Source organism: Protopterus annectens, chromosome 14.part0 (genome assembly GCF_019279795.1).
Source record: "Protopterus annectens isolate FY-2018-M chromosome 14.part0, PAN1.0, whole genome shotgun sequence".
NCBI lineage: Eukaryota > Metazoa > Chordata > Ceratodontiformes > Protopteridae > Protopterus > Protopterus annectens.
This window is the reverse complement of record NC_056748.1, coordinates 826,094,242-826,120,013: the sequence shown is the minus strand read 5'-3', so window position 1 is coordinate 826,120,013 and position 25,772 is coordinate 826,094,242. Positions and strand designations below refer to the sequence as shown.

General features: G+C 43.6%; 1 protein-coding gene across 1 annotated transcript in view; it reads right to left on the bottom strand.

Moving 5' to 3' along the window:
- The window catches only part of TM9SF3 (transmembrane 9 superfamily member 3), a 1,446,273-nt gene that overhangs the window by 1,198,529 nt on the left and 221,972 nt on the right, over positions 1-25,772 (bottom strand). The window contains exon 4 of the mRNA XM_044056575.1: positions 14,845-15,005. Within this exon, the coding sequence (XP_043912510.1) occupies positions 14,845-15,005 (161 nt within the window). The remainder of the gene's footprint in view (positions 1-14,844; positions 15,006-25,772) is intronic.

Genomic DNA, 25,772 nt, shown 5'->3' with positions numbered 1-25,772 from the left:
GCTTCTGCATCGGACCATGCGGCAAAAAAGACTGAGGATATGACGTCGGTCATGCGCATTAGTACCCTGACGTACTGACGTCAGTCTAATGCGCCTTGACCGACGTCAGCCATATACTTTGGTATTCGGGCCGATTGGGACAGCGGACTACCCAATAGTTAGGACTGCAGCAATGTGGACTGAAGAACATCTAGAATATTAACTGAGAGGAGGCTTTATTAACCCACTAGTGGGTTACTGGAAGGGGAAAAAGCAGTATACTATACAGTTTGTGTCTCTAGGGCGACGTCTACCATTCGCTCCTCCTCCTCTGCCTCTGAAGGAGGAGTCACCCTATGCATCTGGGAAAAATCTCTGGGACTTCTTGAACCACATCTTACCATCTCTCTGACCCTTGGGGTATGGTCTAGAGGAGTCGGTAAAACATACTCCCACGGCAGATAGCGTTTTCCCTTCTTGCTCGCACCTGGTGAGTGTGTCTTTTACCTTAGGTCCAAACAAGGAAGAACTGTCAAAAGGGGCATTGGTAAAGGTAGACTTGAACAGCTCCACAAAATTACACAAGCGCATCCAGGAGTGCCTTCTAAGGGAAACTCCTGAACCCGCTGCCCTGCTCGCTCCATCAGGTGCATAAGAAACCAGCCTCATGGAGGAGTTAACAATGGAATTCAAGGTGGACAACTGAGCAGACACCTTATCAGGGACTCCTTCAGTAGATGTACCTTGTAGAGTCTCTCCCAACTACTTAAGGAGACCTCTCTGAAGCCTTGTAAAATGTGTTAGGTAGTTCAGTGATCCGAGTGTGAATGCCATTGACGAAAAGATACACTTCCCGTATCTAGCCATCATTCGAGACTCCTTGTTCGGCGGATGGACAGATGAAGTCTCCACTAGTTCCTTCTTAGTGGCCGCCGCCGCCACCACCATGGCATCTACAGGCACACCCTTGGATAAAAAGTCCTTCTCTTTGGGAGAAGACAAAAATTTATTGCGTCTCCTGGGAAATGGCTCCACAGCATCAGGAGTCTCCCACAAAGTACAGTTTTGTACCTACCATAAATGTAGATGTTCGAGTGCTAATACAGCTACAGTAATCACAGATGGGTTTTCTGCCGTCAGGCGGGTCCTCGTTCGGCCAAATTCCAAAGTCTAGGTCCGGCGTCGGTTGTTGTCGCTTTCTCTCCTGACGTCAGTGAGGCAGGGGTATATAAGACACAGCCGACGCCATGTTCTTCAGTCTTTCTTGCCCCAGATGTCAGGTGCCCCCAGAAGGAAGGCAATACATAAATTATATTTATATACATGCAATGCAATATAATACAAAATCAGTAGTTGCAAACAAATATACCATAGAAGGATAACCCAATCAGGTTGTATGAAAAGGGGTTAGGCCCTAGGCCTTTACCAAGAGGGGAAGGAGGGAGGGAAAACTGTACTGCAGCTGTATTAGCACTCGAACATCTACATTTATGGTAGGTACAAAACTGTACTATGTTCATCGTGCATACAGCTGCAGTAATCACAGATGGGTAGAATCCCAAAGCTACGCACAGGGTGGTAGGCACTAGGTGGAACTGGGATGAGCCAGAATGCCCTGCAACACAGCAGTGGCAAAGCCTGCTCTAGTTTTGGAATATAAAGGCAGGTGGTAGTGTTTTGTGAAGGTATGCACAGAACTCCAAGTGGCTGCCTCCCAAATATCTTTGGTAGGAACTCCTCTGAGGAAGGCTGTAGAGGTAGCTGTGGCCCTGGTGGAGTGGGATCTGATGCCTGTAGGGACAGATTTTCCATGAGAGGAATAACAAAACCGTATGCAGTGGCCTATCCATATTGAAATAGTCTGTTTGGTAACCGGCTTCCCTTGAGCCCCTACAGCATAGGACACAAAAAGTTGTTCTGATTTCCTGAAGGGGTTTGTTCTGTCCAAATAATAACGTAGCTGCCTATGGATGTCTAAGGAGTGTAGCAGCCTTTCCCCTTTGTTTTGAGGATTGGGGTAAAAGGTAGGTAAGTGTATGGCTTGATTTAAACCTACCCTGGATACCACTTTAGGCATAAATGACGGGTTGGTTCGAAGGGAAACCCTGTCCTGATGGAAGATGAGAAAGGGCTGCACAGCCATGAGGGCTTGTGGTTCCGAAACCCTACGAGCTGAGGTAATGGCCAGAAGGAAAGCTGTTTTCCAGGACAAATATTGCAAATCTGTTGAGGCAGCTGGTTCAAAGGGAGGCAATGTTAATTTTTCTAGAATGTAATTAAGATCCCAGGCTGGTATTGGTGGTTTCCTTGGTGGTCTTATATTCTTAGCCCCTCTGAGGAACTGTCTTAAGAGTGGGTGAGAGAATAAGGGTGGATCCGTGTTGAATTCTGCAGAAATGGCTGAGGCATGGATTTTTATGGAAGAAAATGAAAGTCCACTGTTCAGCAGCTCAGCTAGATACTGTAATACCTGAGGCAAATTCAGTTTTCTAGGGTCCTGGCCTTTTTTCTCATTCCAAGAGCAAAACCGTTTCCATTTTGCGGAGTAAGCCTTTCTAGTAGATGGCCTTCTGGCCTCCAAAATGACATCCTGCACCTCTTTGGGGAGTAGGGTCTGTTGTGGTGTTAAGGAATTTTCCATGCAGCGAGATTGAGTGTTTTCAGCTGACTGTGAAGAGTTTTGTAGCTGTGCTGAGTCAGCAGAAGAGGCATTAGAGGTAGGGACCAGGGAGGAGTATGTGTTAGGCTCCTCAGGAGTGGGTACCAGTGTTGCCTTGGCCAGTCTGGAGCAATCAGTATCATCTTCGGTCTGTCTGCTCTTGCTTTCAAGAGCACCTTGGGCAGAAGAGGCAGAGGTGGGAAAGCGTAAACTGTCCATGCTGTCCAACTGAATGAAAGGGCGCCCACTCTCCAGGCCTTTGGATGAAAGGTCCTTGAACAAAACTTTTCCAATTGATGATTCCTGTGGGAGGCAAAGAGATCTATGTCTGGCCTCCCCCACGCTTGGATTATCTTTGTAAACACTTGAGGATGCAACTTCCATTCGTGTGGATCTGTCATATTTCTGCTTAGATTGTCTGCCAGCGTGTTTTCCAAACCTGGCAAGTACTGGGCTTGAAGTTCGATTTGCCATTCCAGAGCCAAGTTCCAAAGTGTCATGGCTAGTCTGCACAGGGGGTATGAATGTGTTCCTCCTTGTTTATGTACCACATTACTGTGGTGTTGTCTGTTCTTATCAGTAATTGTCCTGGATGCAGGAGGTCCTTGAAAGCTGTAATTGCATTTATCACTGCTAGCATTTCTTTTTGATTGATGTGAAGGTGCTTTTCCTTTTGGGACCATTTGCCCTGAATGCACCTGTCTGTCATGTGCGCCCCCCAGGCGTAATCTGAGGCGTCTGTTGTGATGACTTGATTTGCTTGAGGTTTGCAGAATGGGAGACCTGTGTTTGTTTGACATGCTTGGGCCCACCATAGAAAATCCTTTTGCAAACATGGAATTATTGGTATTATTGTCTCCAAACTGTGGCTGTGTTGAGACCATAGGTTTTTTAGGTACCATTGAAGTTTCCTCATATGCAACTTTGCACATGGGATTAAAAGAATGCAAGATGCCATGAAGCCCAGAGCCTGCAGGATTTTCCTTGCAGTAAGCCTGGTACATTTTGCTAGTATTTTGAAGTACTGAGTTAGTTGCCCCTGTTTTTCTGGCGTAAGATAGGCCATCTGGGTGTTTGTGTCCAAGTTGGCACCCAGGAAAGTTATTTTCTGAGATGGTGTTAGCCTGGATTTCTCTTTGTTGATTGTGTATCCCAGAGAATGCAGTAACCGTGTTACATAAGCCAGATGTTCCAGAAGTATGTGCTTGCTGTCCGCTTGGATCAGGCAGTCGTCCAAATAAGGGTAAATTTGTATCCCTTGAAGTCTGCAGTAGGCAATTACTGATGCCAGGCATTTCGTGAATACTCTGGACGCAGTAGATAAGCCAAAGGGCAATGCAGAGAATTGATAGTGGATTGAACCTGCAAGAAATCTGAGGTATCTTCTGCAGCTTTGTCTGATTGGGACATGCAGGTATGCCTCCTTGAGGTCCAATGTTACCAGCCAAAACTACTTGCCCAGCATGGGAAGAAGCTGCTGTAATGTGAGCATCTTGAATTTTGGTACGAGTAAGAATGTGTTTAGGATGGATAAGTCCAAAATGGGTCTCCAGTCGGTTCCTTTCCTTGGTACCAGAAATAGTCTGGAATAAAAACCTTGACCTTGTTCGTGAGTAGGTACCTCTTGAATAGCTCTCATGTCTATGAGCTTTGAAATTTGTAGTTGTGCCTCTGCCCTTTGATTGTGTGGCAGGTTTGGCAAGCCTCTCATTTTTGGAAGAGTGTGGAAATGAAATCTGTAGCCTCTGTTTATAACGTCCAGGATCCATTTGTCTGTTGTGACAATATGCCAATTTCTTGTAAATAATGCCAGCTTTCCTCCCAAGGGTGCTGCCAGCTGAGACTTGCTTGGCATGGAAAGGAGGGAGTCATTGGGTTTGTTTCCTGTACTGCTGTGCACTGTCTTCGCCACCTCTTGGTGCTGGAGTTTGCCATTGCCTGCCTCTATATGATCCTTGTGATTGTCCTCTGCCCCTTGTGCGCCTGTATCTACCTCTTTGGGGCTTGTCCGTGGCTGGAAAGGACCAGTTTTTAGAAGGCCAATTTCTGCTAAAACGTGGTGGTTGAACCTGTAGAAAAGCTTTGACAGTTTGCATAGATTTGGCTTTTTCTTCCATTTTCCGTAATATCTCCTCAGCATTAGTACCAAACAGCACATCCTTTTGTAAAGGAGCATCTAGAAGTTTAGCTTTCACATGATCAGGCAAGCTTTGTTCCCTAAGCCAGGCATGTCTACGAATGACTGATCCTGTAACAGCAGCTCTACTTGAGGCCTCTAGGGCATCATAGCCACATTGTAAGGTGCGTTTACCCACTTGTTCTGCACTATGCATCATATCCTGCAACTCCTTCAAATCTGGTTGTTCAGGTTGAGACATTTTATTCCTTAACTGTGATAACAGAAACTGCTGATATTTAAGCATATGAAACTGACAATTTAAGGCCCTCATGGCTAGGGTGGCCGAGGTATATACCTTTTTACACCACCTTTCTAAGGATCTTGACTCTCTTTCGGAAGGTAGTGGATTCTTAGCAGTAGAGGCCTTCATTCCCTTGGGGCCTTGATAAATGGTTTCAGGGTCAGCATTACGGCTTTTGTATTGAAATTGGTGAGAGTTAGGAACTCTGTAGTACCTATCAGGCTTGACTGGGGCAGGAGGCAGGGAATCCGGATTAAGGCAAGCCTCCGAATAAACATCATCAAGTATGTCCAAGACAGGAGGTATCGCCAGAGGTCTGTGTTGAGATAACAAAAGAAATTCCCTAAGTCTTTTCTTGGAATCAGAAAAGTCTTGGCCTTCCCAATGGAAGTGTTCCCTCAAAGTGTGCAAGGTTTCCCCAAAGGAAAAATCCTCAGGAGGAGATACAGAAGGAATGGACTGCTCTGCATCCGAATCTTCAAAAGAGGAGTAAGAGTGTTCCTCTACATCAGAATGTTCTGAAAAAATGGAGCCCTGATCAGAAGAGGGAGAATCTTCCTCCACTCTGGGTCTCTTTTCTGGAGGGGGCTGGGAACCCCTGATAAGAGTAATTAAATCCTCAGCCATTTTAAGCATCTGCTTTTTAGGCATGGGGCCTGGAGATGGGCCCTGTGCAACAGGCCTCCTGGGATGCCTGGCTGATTTGGATTTAGTAAAGGCCTTAATGGAAAAGGAAGATGAGGGTCTAAAGACACCATGGGTGGAAGTGGACCTGTCCACATTAGGAGGCTCAACACTCACAGCGGCTTCGGTGGTTGTAGTCTGGGTAAGGGCCGAGGTACCTGCGGTCTCGGTTACAGAAGACACCGCCAAAGAAGTGTCATCGGTCGTCAGGGACTGCATAGGCGTCTCGCTGAGAACCGGACCACGTGTAGCCGGTTTTGGCGTGGTGTCGGTGGGGACCACGGACCTCGCGTGTCGGTCCTTGTCCTTGCGTTTTTTGGACAAAACGGTAGTCGGAGTCTCCGACGACATTTTATAATCAAAGGCTTTACCAAAAAAGTGTTGGGCGAACTCCGCCCGACGCTTAATAGTGCGTTTATTGAAAGTAGCGCAAAAGCGACAGCCCAAGACGTCGTGGTCTGGGCCTAAACAAGGTATGCAGAGGGAATGGAAATCCTTATGCGGTATTTGCTTCCCACAAGAAATACAATTGTTAACTTTTTCTGACATCGGTCTGAGGCAAGAAAAGTTTCCCCAACGGGGTACTTAGCTTTAATGAAGACTTCGGTTTCCAATTTTTCGTAAATTCAGGAGCTGGCCGACCGGCATTTGCGAACTGCTTCTGCTTCGGGCACCGCGCGGCAAAAAAGACTGAAGAACATGGCGTCGGCTATGTCTTATATACCCCTGCCTCACTGACGTCAGGAGAGAAAGCGACAACAACCGACGCCGGACCTAGACTTTGGAATTCGGCCGACCGAGGACCCGCCTGACGGCAGAAAACCCATCTGTGATTACTGCAGCTGTATGCACGATGAACATCTTCCAACTAACAAGGTCTAAAAGTTCATCGAAAGGTGGAGAAACCCAAGAGGCTGAAGGCGGAGACCCGAAAGCCTTCAGGTACACCGACTCCTCATCTGAAGGGGTAACAGCGGGCCAGCCGCATCTCTGCTTAAGGATGTCCAAGATGTCTGCAAAGGAGACATCATCAGAGGACGACCTGGGGGACCCTTCTGCCCTTCTGACTCCTCCAGGTCAGTGTCAGAGGTAAGAGACTCATCCTGTGAGTCTACATGCTTCCTATTGCATGTCCTCTTCCTAGGGGGCTTCTCAGAAGGATATTCCAGGGAGGTCTCGAACAGTGGGGGCCACCAACCAGGGGTTCCTAAGGCTGCGGGTCTCTGCTGTTGAGAGAAGGAGTAGGTGTTGAGACAGAGGTCGGTGCCCAAGGGGGAAGACTGTCGGTACCTCTGGGTGGAGCTGATGAGCGGGACAACACACTCCGCATCAAATCGAAGGCAGACCTCTCCGGCTCTGAAGACCTCAAGGCTCCGTGAAGACAGAGGAAGTCATCGGCTCCGAGATAGATGTAGGATCCTAGTTCAACCAAGCCGACACACCGAGAGGGAGACTCTGAACTGAAGAGGTTCCAGTCCAAGTGTCCCCATCGGGCCCAACTGGGGAACTTCGGCCCCTAGACACCACGGACGGCACCAAAGGTGTCTGAGCAGAACTCTGCACCGAGACAGCCTCAGGGGGAGCTGGAGCTGAGGGTTCCACAACCAGCAATACCGAACACGCCAGCTCCGAAAGCCCGGCATGGCTCGAAGTAGGAACCACAACAGGGGGAATGGACTCAGGTGGCTCCGGGACTGACTGGGTCGGAGCCAACAGCATTTTTAGCAAGGCAGATGACTTCAGACGTCTCAGCACTACTCTCTCCACATCTTCTGATAGGCTCCTGGAAGATATGGAAGACAGTGTGGGAGATCTGGACCTCTGTAAGATAGGAGACCTTAACGTTGGGGAGACCGGCAAAGGACCTGTGGACCAGCTCCGATGTTTGCTATCAGCAGTTGGCTCAGAAATACATGGGGCCGAAATTTAAGTCCCAGTATCAACAACCTCGATCAGCTTCGAGATCAGTGGAGCCGAGGAGGTAGAAGTCTTGTCCTGCTTAGAAAGTTTAGGAGGCGGTTCCGAAGCATCGGATGGCGCCTGGGATCGCCTCTTGGTAGGTTTAGTCTTGTCTTTTTTGGATGAATGGGACTTCGAGGAAGAAGACAAACTGGCCAAGTCTTCCTCGAAAGAAGGCTTGAGGAGACCTTTCAAAATTAGCTTGTTCTTCTGTTCCTGTAGAACTCTGGAGCTGAAGGAATGGCAAAACAAACAGGTTTCCTGCAGATGGATGGCTCCGAGGCAATACACACAATTACTATGGCCATCCGTAATTGACATTTTCTGAGAGCAATTTACACATTTCTTAAACCCCAAGAGTTTATGGTCTTTTGCCTCTTTAGACATGCTAACTGGAGAAGCAGAAAAAACTCAACACAAACACGACGAGGACTAGGTCCTCTAACTTAAATGGGCCTAGCTCTGGGAAGAGAAAAAAAGGCAGAGAACTAGGTCTTCTAACTTAAACGGACCTAGGTAGAGAGAAAGACTAGAGGTCAGAAACTACTAACTAGACAGCACACACACTAATACAGACTATGAAAATGAGCAAACTGTCTCAGTGAAAACTACGGTCAAACACTACGCCGTAGAACAAAAAGGGTCAAAAATATCAAAAGACCCTTTATGCCAACTGAATAACTAGAAATACAGATACATATCTAAGAAGGAAAGTCTAAATACTAACTCTCCAATACTAATCAACACTGCACATGAAAAACAAAGTAAATTGAGCGCAAATGCGCACCTTAACTGAAAACACCAAATATCTAAGTAATAACTATTTAAATTCCAAACTGCAAATATCAAATAAGGGCAAATGTGCACAATAAATATAAAAAGACTGGGGCACAGGATACCAACGAGAACAACAAGGCCAACGGCCAACCAGTTCTCAACAATAAAGAATCTAAAGTCAAGAAAAACACCAGGCAAGTCTGAAAACTACTCAAAATACTACTAAACACTATCAAAAGCTATATGAATTGTAACATTAAGTTGTAATACAGTAAAAATAGAAAAGTGTTAAACTTAACCACGGCCAAGAAGAAGCACATCTGAACTCGTAGACGTGGAAAATGAGATCTGGGGATTGTACTGTTGCACCATGGGATACCTACCTAGCCACGAGCCAACTAGTAGACTTTGAGCTTTGTAACTGGTCGAGTCGGAGCAGAGGAACGGCTCCGTACCCATGTGTAAGAATGAAGGCGAGATAGGACTACAGAGCATCCATAGGTACAGGAATAAGAAAGGGATCCTGTTTTTGTTTCGGACACCACATGCAGAATCTTTTCTATTTTGTAACATAATTTCTCCTGGTACTAGGTTTTCCTGTCCTCCTGCAGGACACTGAGTACGTCCTCTGAATAGGTGTCTGAAGGGGATCAGAACTTTATTATCCATAGAGTGAGTCTGGGGTTGACCTGAGGGTGTATGAGTGACCTCCTGTCTCGTATGAATAGGATGAATTTGGTGGAGTAACCTGTGGTAATTGCCCTTGGCTAATAGATGAAGAAAGAAAACCAATGCTGTCTTAGCCAAAAGGGAATTACCAGCCGGATTTTTGGTTTGTCCCTCTGAATCTTCAGGACTCCTCTTCGAATCAGAGTGAAGGGGGAAGGCATAAAGATACATACCCGCCCAAGAAAAAGAGAAGGTGTCCCACCCTCCACGCCTGTGGATGTGGACGCCTTGTGCAAAATGCAGGCATCTGCCTGTTCTGGGAGGAGACAAACAGATCTGTCTGAGGAATACCCCACTTGTGAATGAGATCCAAAAATACCTCCCTGTGGAGCATCCATTAGTTGGAGGGTGCAGAGGTTCTGCTGAAAGTGCCCGCCATCACATTCTCTGCTGAAGGAATGTACACTGCTTGCAGGTGAATGTGTAGTTCTGTTGCCAGGGACCAAATCTGAATTGTCAGGCTGCAGAGGGGGTAGGACCTTGCCCCCCCCCCCTGCTTGTTGATATAACAATTGTATAACTGCTGCTCAGTGTGTCTTAAACCTGAATGCAATGTTATGTATTGTTTAACTTTGAAAATAATGTTATGTTTTGTAAAGTGTTTTATCATAAGTACTATATGTGCTAAATGCTGGCATTGCTTATGACTGTAATCTGCTTGAAACTAGCATTTACTAAATGTTCAATGTGTATTATTATCTTGGAGCTTTTCTCCCCGGGCCTCCGCTGAAAATGGACATGTATCCAGTCGGACTATCCCAGTCAACAAATGTAAAATAAAAATAAACTAACAGGACAGTCATATTGTCTGTGACAACTTTTAAGGTGCCTGGTAGTAGGACTGGATGGAAAGTTTTGCAAGGTTAAGCGAAGGGCCCTCATCTCCTTGATGTGATCCCTTTGAGGGAGGACCACTCTCCCTGAACTTTGTTTTGCTTGTTGTGGGTTTGCAGGACAGCTCCCCAACCCAGGTCGGAAGCATCTGTGAAGATACGTTGTAAGGGTGTGGGAATGTGCAAAGATAAACTCCAGTTGAGGCTAAGGGGAGTATGGGTATCATGGATACCATGTGGCCTAGGACCCTCAAGAATTCCCTGGCTGTTAAGGTTTGGAGAGAGAGGAGTGATTGGAGGTAATGTGGGATGGCTTCCACCTTCGGGCAAGGAATGTAAGTTGCCATCTGATCTGCATTTATCCTGCAACCCAAGAAAAACAGGTCTTGGGTGGGCATCAGGTGAGATTTTTCCTGGTTCACAGTGAACTCTAGGCTTGCCAGGGTATTGGACACGATGCCTAGGTGGTGGTGGTGGAGTGTATAGCAATCCTGGTGAAGTATCAAGAGGTCATCTAAGTATGAATATATTTGAATGCCATGCACTTTGCAGTGGGCAATGACTAGGGATAGACACTTTGTGAATATTCCGGGGGCTGTGGAAAGCTCAAATGGCAATGCAGAAAATTGAAAATGCAAGGAACCCACTAAAAAGCGTTGAAACTTCCTGTAGTTGGGGTGAATAAGGATATGGAGGTAAGCATCCTTCAGATCCAGGGATACCATGAAGGCTTGGTAAGGAATGAGGGGATAAGAGATGATGCAAGGTAAGCATTTTGAAAGTAGGCAGCTTGAGGAATAGATTGAGTACAGACAAATCCAGGATTGGCCTCCAAGGGCCATCTTTCCTTGGAACCAAAAACATCCTTGAGTAAAATCCCTTGTTTGTATGTTCCAGAAGTACTCTTTCTATGGTGTGCTGAGTTTGAAGCTGTTCTACACCTGGGGGGGAAGAGATGAAGCTGATTTGTGGGCAGCTGGGGTATCCTCTGAAAGGGAGGAAGTGTCCACCAAGTCAAAGTATCCTTTTTGGATGATGGAAAGGACCCAAGCCGCTGAGGTCATTTTCTGGCTGGAGGGAAGGGAAAGGGTGAGGCAGAGGGATAAGAGAGTGGAGTTGGGTAATGGGTTTGAATCACAGTGGAGGAGTTCTGTCTTGGTCAGGCTGCCTCTGAAAAGGAGTTGGGGTGGAGACAGAAGATGGTTTAGGAGTGGAATGTCTCCTAGGTTGCCTCCATCTCTTGTGCTGTTAGGTGTTGGAATGAGGGGATTGCCTCCTAACAAAGGAGGTCCTTTGAGGATAGTTCCTATGATATTTAGGAACAGGAGAGACTAGTAAATGTTTTAAGATTTTGTAGCTCCTTGCCCTTACCCTGTAGGGATTTAAAGAGCTCTGTAGAAGCTGCACCAAAAAGTGCCTTACTATCAAGCAGTGCATCTAGCAATTTGGTATGGACATCCATAGGAAGGGGCTGTAGCCTCACCCAAGAATATCTTCTCAGGACAGAACCTGAAGCTGCAGATTTGGAGGATGTCTCTACCACATCATAACTGCACTTTATGGAGTGCCTGGTCACCTGAGAGGCGGTAGAGAGCAGGGCAGAGAGTTGTAACTTAGCCGGATAGTCTGGCACATCTGGAATGAGTGCAGAGGCTTTAGATAGGGTATCTAAAACAAACCTAGCCATGTGAATTTGACAGTTTAGTGGCTAGAGCAGAAGTAGTATACACCTTCTTGCCTAATCTAGCCATAAATTTTGTCCTTGTCCATGAGGAACGAAGAAGTAGAGGGCAGCCGCCTGGATGACTTATCTGCTGACACTGCAATGACAGCAGGGTCTGCAGGGGGGTTCTTGAATAGGAAGTGTGTACCGTGAGGAACCTTATGGAATCTATCTGGACGCTTTGAGGCTGGGGGCTGAGATGCCACCAGAAAAGAATCATGAAAGGCTGGGAGCAGGGGAGGGACTGCAGCTGGAGAAGGGTGGTCCATCTGCAAAAATTCAAAGCATCTCCTTTTAGTTTCAGAGACAAATGAGGCCTGCCATTTAAAGTGCTCGCTCATCAGGGAAATGGTGTCACCAAAGGAAAATTCCTCTCCTGGAGACTTAGGACTAATGGAATCCCCCTCTTCAGGGGGTAATGAAGTCCTTGGGGGATTCTATGTGGGAGCAATAGGTAAGAAATTCATCAGTAGGAGAGAGTTCCACTTCAGAATCCTCTAAGGTCTATGAAGTAGTAGGGACTAGAGGAGATACCTGAGACTGGAGGGCTTTGAAGGCCCTGAAAAGATTCTGGGAAAAAAAATTCCCATCCAGGAGTTGGGTCAGCTTCTTTTTGCTTCCTAGGTTTCAATTTCTGTTTCCTCTTCAGAGGAGTAGAGGGATGTGCTAATTAGAGGCTGACGCTTGAGAGGATGGAGGGAGTAGAGTAGGCCCTGCCGACATCCCGAGCCGTGACTCCCCTTCGCCATCAGGAACTGATGACTAATCTACCTCAGTGGACGCACTCTGCATTTCCGCCGAACCAGCTTCCACCAAGGTTCCTGGTTCTAGATGTGAAATGGGCGACCGATGAGACCCCTGGGCTAACATCCACTTTGAGAGTCTCACTGGACTCCTGAGGTGCAGCATGGGCGTCTGGCCTAACTTTCTTGACCTTACTTTCTTGACCTTCTTCCAAGGCGGCTCGATGGAGGCGCGTACCTCACCCTCAATCCCTAGAGCTGGATGCCTGAGCTTCTGATTTTCTAAATAAAGCTTTAATGCAGCCAGACGGCTGCGAAGCTTTTTAGGTACAAACGACTTGCAGATATCACAAGACGTATGGTCGTGGCCTTCACCTAAGTAGACTAAGTACTTATCTTGAGTGTCCTTATGTGGAATTTGTCTTCCACAAGCACACTTCCCCTTCCTAGCTGACATGTACGTTTGAAAAGGAAAGGAAGGTAATAAAAAAACCAAAGGGGTACTTATCTGTAATGGATGGCTGAGACAACAAACAAACTGATTCCAGGAGCTGGTGATCGGAGGTCCGTAGATCACTGTGGCAGAAAAGTGCTGAAGGGGGTATATGTGCAGACATCACTTTTATAGCCGTCAGTTTATAGCCTTGACGAGCAATGTAGCATGTACCCCTGCTCCTAAGACTTTGGTATACTGGCCGGAAGTCCGGTGCTGCAAGATGGTGAAGCAGAGGGCTAGACTTGTAAAATCTCTAGGGCCATTAGCCTAGTACACACCTATGTAAAGGCTCCAGGGCCTGTAGGACACACCTATGAATACTGCAACATGAGAATAGTCGTTATGTCTCCAAAAAATACAATCAGATAGGTTACAATTCATCCTTTGAGGCTATCCCACAAGGACGATGTTTCTGCAAACCTCCAGTCTGAAAGATGCAGAATAATAAAAAAAAAACAAATAATCTCCGTGGTATCCCCGAAGTCACAAACAACCCATTAAATAAGTATAGTGGGTCCAAAAACAAGACAGTGTAAAAAAAACTTCTCTGTGTGGAAGATTTTCAGTCCATATATCTCTAGTTAATCATTGTATATTAGTAGAAGTAGCAAACTTAAACTCGTCTTAAGTCAAAAATATAATAAATATATAATTTGAAATATTGTACAGAATTATTACTAGGTATTCGAAAGTAATCCAAGCAAGGAAGGCACTCTGTTTCCAGTCAAAAATCCTTTATTAAGTACACAGATAAGCGATCCAAGTAAAACAAAAATAGAGTAATAATTTCCTCACAAGCTTTCTAAATATATATATATATATATATATATATATATATATATATACACACATATATATATACTTTTTATCAGGCAAGGGAGTGGTTTACTGTGCTGTACAACAAAGTGTTATTGGTACACATGTTAAATTCACATCTCTTCCCCCATCAGTGTGACATTCGAGCTGGTCCTGCCCTATTCAGTAGCGGTCATAATAATATAACCCTTAAATACTTTAAATAAAATTTATAATGATGTGGTACCTCTTATTTAACCAGATTACTAAGTAGATTATTAAGTCTGTGATTTCATCCAAGACCATATACTACATGTCTGGAAATATATCAATCTTACTCCATTTGACAATCAAAAATAGATATAAATATATACATATACACTTTGCATGTAAAAAATCAATTGTAAAAAAACATTTTTTTAATTTTTTTTTTAATATTAATTATTTTTTATGTAAAAAATTAATTGTAAATTGTATGGACTAAGTTCCAGCCATGTAGTACATGGTCTTGGATGAAATCACAGACTTAATCTATTTAGTAATCTGGATGGGGAAGGGATGTGAATTTAACATGTGTACCAATAACACTGTTTTACAGCACAATAAACCACTTTTTTTTTTTTCTTTTTTTTTTATACTTAAAACAAGTTTAAGTTCGCTACTTCTACTACTATTGTCTGATCTGATTAATATACCGTGATTAACTAGAAATATAGGGACTGAAAATCTTCCACACAGAAAAGATGCAGAATGAACACAGATATAGACATTGAGGCAAATTTGATGGAAACGGATGGAGAAATCCTAAATAGGCTTACTAAATGCAACCCTTTTGATTTCCAACTTCTGGTCGTTATTTGCTAAAAAGTTACCAACAATTTCATGTTTTGCAAACCTATGCTTGCTCCCACACCTGGAAGGTCAACTGTAAAGACAAACATGTTAATCCTGCCTCAAACTAGCTTACTGACTTAAATGTTAACATACAGTCCTAATATTAACTGCTGCACTCTGCTGTTTAAATACTGTGCTCTTTTTAGTACTTACAGAGTATGACATTGGAATTCTGGTGTTTGGCACCAATTTGACTTTTCCTTCACTCGTTAAGTTTACATCTACGATCCGATTGCCATTGTAACCAATTTCAAGTTTTTTGTAAGTCCACAGGTAATAATCTTCACCATTCTCATCTGCTTCACCAACAATACCTGAAAGGAATAAAAAATGTTAAAACATGTTAGATGATCTTGTCCATTAAATAACAGCAAGAAATACTTTAATCACACTTTAGGAAACAGGATTCATTTACCCAAGAGTGGAGCCAGACAAAGGGGTATGGTATTGTTTTTTTTTTCAGAATACTTTGCAAAGAAACTGTACTGCCATCCCTGTAGCATCACCATCATTTATCATTATTTTGGAGCATCACCACTTGTACTACAAAATCCCTTAAACTCATCATATTTACGCAACTCTGTTAAAAAAAAAAACTGAGGTAGAAGTTCCCACAAACACACAACTGCACACAAAATCCTCACTTAAAATTAGTAATTAAACATAACATTAAAATGATAAAAGAATGAAAAGAAACACTTGACTGCAACTAGCCTGTCAGAAAAAGGAAAACTGACCTAATCATAACTAAGAAAACATTAAACTAACTATAAAACCAACATATCTTAAGATTACCCTCAGAAGACTAAAAAAAAAAAATTAAGAAGCAATATCAGTAATGGAACAGAAATCCATTCATAAGACACTACACTCACAAATCTACAAAAACTTTACCACAACCTACCATCAATGGGAAATGGTAACTGCAAATACAAAAATAAAAAAGAAAGAAAGTAGGAGGTAATAAATGAAACTTGTAAGGCTCTGATTTGTGAAAGACATGGAGTATCTTGTACTAGGGTTGAGAACTCATTCATCATGAAATTCATTCCCTACAACTACAGTACAAGATCTCATTTACCACATACTAGAAAGTGCAGAAAATACAATCAGATAAGCCCCGAGTCATCCTTTAAGCTATCCCATAAACATTACGTTTTTATGAACATTCAAACTGACAGATGGCGATACACATACGCACACTCTATAAACCCCTCGTGTCTTTGTGTATGTATGTATGTACACGTGCATGTGTGTGTATACATGTGAGTGCATTGTTTTAGTGTGTTTCATTGTACCTTCTGTACAGTGAATATTTAGGAAGGAAGCTGGTTTTACTGAGCTGCCAGTTCAGTGCACGATGATGACATTTGCTTTGGGAAATCTCTATGCAGTAAGGAGTGGCATTTTGCCCTTTCCCCACTATTTTGTAATCTAGGAGTTGGTATATATAATTACCAGGAAGTAGGGTAAATAAAGCAATGATTCTGAATGTCAACCATTTGTGGTTGATACACTGTATGCTGATGTAGTGGGTCAGGAAGTTGCAAAATATAAAGTTTACCTGTTTGAACGAGCAAAAAAAGATGGCATATGTAATCACAAATCATCTGATCACACATACCTATTTTTTTTTTCTTTTTTGTGGAACAATGCAGTACAGCTGGTATCAGCTAATTTCCCCTCTGCCCACTGTGGTGTGATCTTGGATTAAGTACGTATAATTAAGAAAGGGTGTGAGGGGTGGAGGGAGAAAGTACAGTTGTGTACACTTACCATAAATGTAGATGTTAGAGTGTATTCACTGTTGCAGTCATTACATTTGGGTAATCTGCTGGCAGGTTGCCCTCAGTCGGCCTGAATTCCAAAGTCTTGGGCCCTGCTTCGGTTACTGTCTCCTCTTCCATGACGTCAAGGGTATAAAACATGCAGCCGCCATTTTCATTAGTTTTTTTTTCCCCCGATGTTGTAGCAATATTATATATATTTTTTTGCCCCCGATGTTGTAGCAATATTATATATATATATATATATATATATATATATATATATATATATATATATATATAAATATATAAATAAATATACAAGCATCAATATAAACTTTACTTTCATCTACAAGCAAATACACCACATAGGTTGTAGAAAATAGAGAAGGAAAGATAAACTTTAGAATGACAGGGGGAGGGAGGGTAACCTGGACTGCAACAGTGAATACACTCGAACATCTACATTTATGGTAAGTGTACACAACTGTACTATGTTCTTCGTGTTTCACTGTTGCAGTCATTACATTTGGGTAGAATCCCAAAGCTATGGTTGGGAGGCTGAAGCTAAACAGCATTAGGGGCGGCTATAAGGCCCTGCAGCACTGCAGTGGCAAAGCCTACCCTACACTTAAAGAGGCAAATGGTAATGCTTTGTAAAGGTGTGAACAGAACTCCCAAGTAGCAGCCTCTAGAATGTCTTTGGTTGGTACTCCTCTGAGAAAGGCTGCTGAAGTAGCTGCAGCTCTGGTGGAATGAGACCTAATGCCCTCGGGCACAGGTTTACTATGGTGTAACTAGCAGAAACTGATGCAGTGGTGTATCCACTTTGAAATTGTCTGCTTTGAAATAGCCTTTCCTTCTGATCCTGCAGCATATGACACTAGTAATTGCTCAGTTTTTCTTAGAGCTTTAGTCCTGCTCAAGTAGAATCTTAACTGTCTGTGTACATCCAAGGAATGCAGAATTCTCTCCCCTTTGTTCTGCGGATTTGGATAAAAAGTTGGCAGATGAATTGTTTGGTTAAGAGCCACACTGGAAACCACCTTGGGCATGAAAGTAGGATTTGTCCTCAGAGACACCCTGTCTGGGTAAAAAATGATAAAAGGCTCTACAGCCATGAGGGCCTGTAGCTCTGAAACTCTTCTTGCTGAAGTAATTGCTAGTAGCAGAGCTGTCTTCCATGATAAGAACTTCATATCAGCGGTAGCAGCTGGTTCAAATGGAGGCAGGGTGAGCTTTTCCAATACATAACTGAGGTCCCATGCAGGTAATGGTGATCTTCTAGGAGGCCTTACATTTTTGGCTCCTCTAAGATACTGCTTTAGTAAAGGATGAGAAAAGATTGGTGGCTCTGTATTGTAATGAGCTGAAATGGCAGAGGCCTAGATTTTGACTGATGAGAATGATAGGTCTTTGTCTAGCATCTCAGTCAAGTATTGTAATATCTGAGGAATATGTGGTTCTGCTGTATCAGTTCCAAGCACAGAATCTCTTCCATTTGTCAACATAAGATTTTCTAGTACTAGGCCTTCTGGCTTCCAAAATGACATCCCTAACAGCTTTACTGAGAGGTGTCGTTCGCATGAGTACATGATTAGCCATGCTGTCAGGTTCAGAGTCTGTAGTTGATTGTGCAGGATCTGATTGCTTTGCTGGGACAGTAACTGTGGTCTTTGAGGCAAGGTCCAAGCTGGGTATTGAGACAAGTTCCTTAGGACTGGGTACCACTATTGGTGGGGGCCAGTCCGGGGCAATTAATATCATCTTTGGCTTCTCTTGTCTGACTTTTAGGAGGACCTTGAGTAGAAGAGACAGAGGAGGAAAGGCGTAAACTGACAGGTTTTCCAACTGAAGGATAGGGCGTCCACTTTCCATGCTTGTCTGTGATAAGTCCTTGTGCAGAATCTTTTCAATTGATAATTTTGAGGAGAGACAAATAGATCTATATCTGGGCTCCCCCATTTCTCTGTTATCATGCTGAATACTTGTGGATTTAGTTTCCACTCGTGAGGATCCATAAGGTTTCTGCTTAATCATCTGCCAGAGTGTTCTGTTTTCCAGGCAGGAATTGAGCTTGAAGAATTATCTGGTAGGTCAAAGCTATATCCCACAGTGCCATGGCTAATCTGCAAAGGGGTATGAATGTGTGCCCCCCCTTGCTTGTTTATATACCACATGACTGTGGTGTCGTCTGTCTTTATCTGTAGTTGTCCTGGATGAAGTAAGTCCTTGAAGGCTGTTAGGGCATTTTGAACAGCTAGCATCTCTTTCTGGTTGATATGTAGATGCATTTGATTTGGTGCCCATATGACCTGAATGCATCTTCCTGCTATGTGGGCCCCCCAGGCATAATCTGATGCTTCTGTTGTTAAGGTTTGGCTGGCAGGGGGTAGAGTGAAGGGCCGTCCCATGTTTTGGTGACAGGCCTTTGCCCACCATAGAAACTACTGTTGCAGGCAGGGGATGAGAGGAATCATTGTTTCCAGACTGTGCGAATGTGGACTCCATAAACTTTTTAGGTACCACTGAAGTTTCCTCATATGCAGTCTTGCATATGGAATTAGGATGCCATGTAGCCCAGAGCCTGCAGAATTTGTCTTGCAGAAGACTGGGTTTTTGTTGCCATCAGTTTGAAGCAAGTAGTCAGATGCCTTTGTTTGTCTGGCATAAGATAAGCCATCTGGGCAGTTGTATGTAAACTTGCACCCAGGAATGTTATCTTTTGAGAGGGTACCAGTTGTGATTTATTTTCATTTATTGTGTACCCTAGGCATGCTAGTAGCCTTTTCACAAACGCCAGGTGTCATAGAAGAGTGTCCTTTGTTCTCTGCTTGAATGAGGCAGTCGTCCAAGTAAGGATATATTTGAATACTTCTTTGCATGCAAAATACACTTACTGGTGCCAGGCACTTTGTAAAGACCCTGGGCGCAGTAGATAAGCCAAAGGGCAGTGCAGAGAATTGGTAATGCATTAAGCCAGCCTTGAATCTGAGGTATCTTCTGCACGACTGTCTTATTGGGACATGCAGGTATGCCTCTTTTAAGTCTAAAGTCACCCGCCAAGCATTCTTGCCCAGCATGGGCAGAAGCTGTTGCAAATTGAGCATTCTGAATTTTGGAATGTCCAGGTATGTGTTCAAAATCGATAAATTCAGTATAGGGCACCAGGCCTTGTCCTTTCTGGGTACCAAGAACAGTCTTGAATAAAAACCTTGTCCTTTTTCCTGTTCTGGTACTGTCTGAATGGCCCCCATATCCATATCCATGAGGGACGTAACCTGTTTCTGTGCCTCTGCCCACTGTTTTTTTGGCAGGTCTGGCCAACCGTTTGCCATTGACAGAGTGTGGAAATGGAATCTGTATCCCTGTGACACAATGTTCAGTACCCACTTGTCCTGGGTTATTAACTGCCAATTTAGAGCAAAAAGTGCTATTTTTCCCCCTACAGGTGCTGCCAAAAGATAAGTGCTTGGTGTAGGCAGAGGGAAGTCATTGGGATTGCTTTCTGTAGGTTTGCGCTTTTTCTCCTCCAGATTTGGAGGTGGATGCGCCCCATTACTTTGACCTGTATGAGTCGTGAGCCTGGAACCCTTAGGGTGTCTGGAGCTGCCCCTTTGAGCTATGTCTGACACAGGAAAGGACCAATTTTTTGTAGGCCAGTGTCTACTGAATCTAGGTGGCTGCACTTGTAAGAAATTTTTAACAGTTTGCATAGATTTAGCTTTGTCTTCCATTTTCTTTAAAACCTCTTCTGCCTTAATATCAAACAGTGAATCATGCTGTAAAGGTGCATCTAGCAATTTAGCTTTTACATGATCAGGCAAATTTTGTTCCTTTAACCAGGCATGCCTCCTAATCACAGATCCAGTAACTGCGTCCCTGCAGGAGGCCTCTAAAGTATCAAAACCACACTGAAAAGTATACTTTCCAACTTGTTCAGCTGCATGCAATAATTCCTGCAATTCCTTATTTTCTGCACATTCTGAAATCAACATAATTTTCTGTTTCAGCAATCCCATAACATGTTGTTGATACTTAAGCATATGAAATTGACAGTTTAAGGCCCTGATTGCCAAGGTTGCAGATGTATAAACCTTTTTTCCCCATCTGTCCAGCACCCTTGAATCTCTGTCGGAGGGGGTAGGGTTTTTTGCTGATGAGCCCTTAACTCCCTTTGGACCCTGTGAAATAGGTTCAAGATCAGCAGCAGGGTTTTAAATAAAAATTCATGAGAGTCAGGGACCCTGTAATACCTGTCAGGCTTACTGGGAGCCAGAGGTAAAGAGTCAGGGGTCAGGCTGGACTCCGAAAATACATCATCCACAATGTCTAAGACAGGGGGGATGGCTAAAGGCTTGTGCTGAGGGAGGAGGAGGAAATCCCTGAGCCTCTTTTTTGATTCTGAGAAGTCTTGACTCTCCCAGTGAAAATGCTCCCTCAAAGTATGCAAGGTTTCTCCAAATGAATAATCCTCAGGAGGAGATGCAGATGGAATAGACTCCTCAGCATCAGAATCCCCATAGGGAGGTAAAGATAATTCCTGATCAGAAGAAATAGAAACCTGATCTGAAGATTCATAGTCAGTGTCTTGCCTAAGCCTCTTATCTGGAGGGGGATGGGTACCCCTGATTAAGGTAATAAGGTCTTCAGCCATTTTGACTGTTTTTTAGGCATAGAGGCCTGTGCACATGGCTCAGGCATCGTTTTTTAGTTTTAGAAGGTGTCTTTGCCTTTGGTTTTGCAGCGTTCGTTGGTTTGATATAAAAATGTTGAGGTCTGAATACACCCTCAGACGCCGGTGCCTGCTTAGTGGTTCTGGACCCATCCGAGGGAGATACATCCGTCGGTCCAATACCTTGAGTATCTTGCAGCATGCCGGACTCTGCATGGGTGTCGGTAGAGGCCTGCGACTCGAAGGTAGTGGGTATCAGGGGCTGCAAAAGCACCTCACTGAGTATCGGCGAACCGGCGACTGGCTTAGGAGAAGCTTAGTCATTGGTTTTGGACCTTGACTGCCTTTCTCTGTCCTTTTCTTTGCGTTTTTTATGTACTCCGGTAGTTGGATTGCTATCCGACGACATCTCTGGGTAGTTAAATCTGTTTCCAAAATACTTAGATGCAAAAATATATCGACGCTTAATAGTGCGTTGGTTAAATCTAGTACAAATCCAACAACCAGGCATGTTGTGATCAGGGCCTAGGCAAGGAATACAGTATAAATGGAAATCCTTATGAGGTATTTGCTTCCCACAAGTAATACAACTATTAACTTTTTCTGACATTGGTAAAAAGCAAGAAAAAAGTTTCCCCAACGGGGTACTTAGCTTTATTGAAGACTTCGGTTCTGAAACTCAAACGCGAATATTTCAGTAGTCGGCCGACTAGCACTTGCGAAATGCTTCTGCTTCAGGCACAGCGCAGCAAAAAAGACTAAAGAAAATGGAATCGGCTGCATGTTTTATACCCCTGACGACCTGACATCATGGAAGAGGAGACAGCAACTGACGCAGGACCCAAGACTTTGGAATTCAGGCCGACTGAGTGTAACCTGCCAGCAGATTACCCAAATGTAATGACTGCAACAGTGAAACACGAAGAACATCTGCCCCTTGCAAGTTCAACGTATTTTTTTTAAATTTTATTCATTTTATTTTACATCTGTTTACCGGGAAAGTCAGACTGGACAACAAGTGCATTTTCAGCGGGTGCTCAGGGAGAAAAGCTCCAAGACAAACAATGCATGAGAAAATTAGCAAACTTAGCCACTTAACACTTTACAAAATAGAGGATGCATAACATTTCTTAAAAAAGTAGATTACAATGTATGAATTTATTATTTTTGATAACGTAATAACATCAGGACTGACTTGTCTATAAGGCAATATGTTATAGACTCACTCACTCTTGCACACTCATCCTCTCTCTATATTTATATATCTAGAGGGATAGACATATGAATACATCTACACAGACAGAACACACATATTCTCATAAGTCACCAGTGTAGAGCACAACACACAAATCTACATATGAAATGTTTCACAACAGCAAATTAACAAAAGCTTCTAAAATGTAGGGCATGCTATGGAACAACTGCAACATAGTCAAACCAGAAAGTCAAATGGACTTATAAAAAGGATGTTCAGAAGTGACTAAGCTGTTACAGTGTACCCTGAACAAGTGTACACTTATTTGTCTACGGTGAAAATTTTAAAAATATATAAAAGATGTGTATAATTACATATCCTGTCATGTTTCAGTCTTGGAAAGACTTGGATAGTAGGTCTCGGAACTTCATGTGGCTACTCCATGTAAATTACTCATGTGGAACTTCAAAAAAAGAGAGATGGAAGTTGTCACTGTCCTAAGTAGCTTGAAAGTACAGTTGTGTAAGTAAACTTAACATAACACGATGTCTGAATTATCACTGCTCCAGTGACCTTAACTATATGGATTATATACTGACAAAGAATACAACAACAGGCCAGTTTCCAAAGCTTCAGGGCACCTCCCACGTGCTGAAACTGTTAGGCACCTCAACTTAAGATGCCTTAAAAATGGTTTGAGTGCCCAGCCCTTCAGAGCTTTCATGCCAAATGAGAGAGGCTAAGTCAAGACAGGACACACCCTAGGACTAAAAAATACATCTACATATATAAATACACATCCTAGCAAAACAACATACTCAAAAACCTACAGGAGATGGAGGAAGGCAGCAGCTACTGCAGCAATGATCATTCAAATATCTACTTTTACTGCAAGTTTATTTAATCAACTGTAATATGATCATCATGTTGATCACCGTTATAGTAGCCTTGGCTATACGGGTAGATTACCATACTTTACATTTGGGAGAAGGCATGTAGAAGGAAGGGTCCTAAAAAGCCTGATCTAGACCTTGACACTCCACTCAAAAACTTTCTAAAACTTTATTCAATACATTAGCATAATTACCACAGCCCACCTGTAGTGCTTTATAAAAATATGTACAGAGGACCAAGTTACTGCTTCTAAAACACTAATAACCTCTTAAGAGCCTGAGACAACCACTTGGAACTAGTCTGTTTAGACAAAGGTTGCCTTCTTGCCTTCACAAGAAATGAAAAAATGATCCGAAGATCTGACATTTTTTTTTCTGAAAAAGATAGTACCAGTGTTGTCTGTGGGCATTCAAGCTATAAAGTGTCCTTTCTCCCTCATTATTGGGTTCGGGAAAATAAAAAAATAAAAAAACAATGGAGATGGAAAGGTTGCCTTAACGTAAACTCTGACACCACTTTTAGGCCTAAAGGAAGGATAAGTTCTCAAAGAAACCCTGTCTCTCTCTGGAAAATGAGATGGGGATGACTCACCATAAAAGCTTGCAACTCAAGTTACTCTTTATTCGCATAGGTCAGAACAATCATTTCCATGTTAAGAAACTCAAAGCAGCCTGATCAGCTGGTTCAAATGGAGCAACTGTTCGTTTCTCTAACATAAAATTAAACTCCCAAAGAGGAGTCAACAGTTTCCTTGGGGGTATCTTATAAAAAAACCCTTTCAAAAACAACTTCACATGAGAAGACATTGAAAGACAGGGATCCATTGGCAGACATGCTAAAACGGTTGGCAAATGAACCATGGAGGATTAAGAAAGGACACAGGACAGAAACTCACACAAATATTGTAAAACCAGAGAAACACTATCCCTGAATGGGTGCTGGTGATTTTGCTGACACCAACAAGAAAAAAAATTCCCATTTGCCAATATACAACATTCTAGTAGCACAGTTTCTTGCCTCCATTGGTGCCTGCTGTACGCCCTCAGTAAACAGGTAACTAAAGGGAATTAAGATCCTATCATCTAGGCAGTTGGCTGAAGTTGTATGGGGTTGGGTGCAGATCCAGTCTGTGACAGAGCTTCTGGTAACTGATCCAAGCCATTTCCAAAAGAAGGGAGAACCAGTGCTGCCTGGACCTGAATGGAGTCACCAAAATGATCTTGGGGGATTACGTCAATCTTCAGAAGTACTCTGGATATCAGTGAAACAACATATGATGAAGGAACTTGATGAATGAACTTCAGAACCCAATTGTACGAAACTCTCTACTGACAAAGACAGAAGTGTACATTCAGACTTTATGCCAAGGGAAGAGACTGCCAGGGTGGAAGGGGCTCCTGCCTTCTTTTTGGAATCCTGAAGGGTTAGAGAACTTCCTTGAACATTTTGAAAAAGGGGGGCTGAAAAATCTGACAGATTCTCTGCATCAATTTATCTCTCTTGGACTTTTTGATGACCTCTGCAGCAGGGGAATGGAATATTTCTCCAAAGAAGTTAAAATCTCACTTCTTCCATCTTCTGGGATGTTCTGAGAAAGTAGCCAGGGAAACCTCCTTAAAATAGTAGCAGTGGCCATAGCCCTGGAAAAAGTATCAACAAAGTCATGCACACACAATGGTTCAGGCTCCGAGGTGACATGACATTTCCCTGCAGAACATTTGGCTGGGGACACATGGATGAAGTGACATTCAGGTGCAGAGATAGTCGTGCAAATTCCCTGTGGGCAAATAGAAGAATGCAGTGCTATACCCACAGTTCCAATAACCAAATGAAGTGAGGGAAAATAATGTCCATGGTCCTTGAATCAAGAGAGAATAAGAATTAAGGCAGGCATCGGCACCAGGCAGACTACCCAGAAGGCATGTCAGTGGCAGCAAAAATGCAATGCACAATGGCCAGTGCCTTTGTCATTGGTGTTTGTGTACTATTACCCCCTTCAGTGTCTAGGGAACATCATCTAAAAACATACTGCTTCATAAGCATTATTACAGCAGCGTGCAGGATTTCCTCTATACCGCAGCACACTTCAACATGTTGTACTTGGATATGCATGTACTGTACACTAACCACAACAGACATTGCCCACATGCACTTGTTTATTGAAGATGTGGTAATGGCAGAGACACGACTGAGAAACTTTATACAATCTGCCTTTTTGATGCAGTAGGCTGACTATGAGAAATACTGCAGACCACTTGTCAAACACAAAGCCTGCGGGCCAAATCCAGCCTGCCTGGCCGTTTTATGTGCCCCACGGTGCGGAGAGCCGGCAGGCCGTGTGAGTGTCATCTCTGAGTGCCTCAATGGCTCTAAAATAAGCAACATACCCTAGGGAAGATGACAACAAGCTGTCAGCATCATCCCTGTTTGCCTGAATGGTGCGTAATATGGTGGCGAAGAGAGTGACTGTCAGACGGCTGTGTCAGCGCCATCCCTGTGTGCCTGCACAGAGCACCACTACCCAAGGCCAACATCCATGAATCTAGCAAAT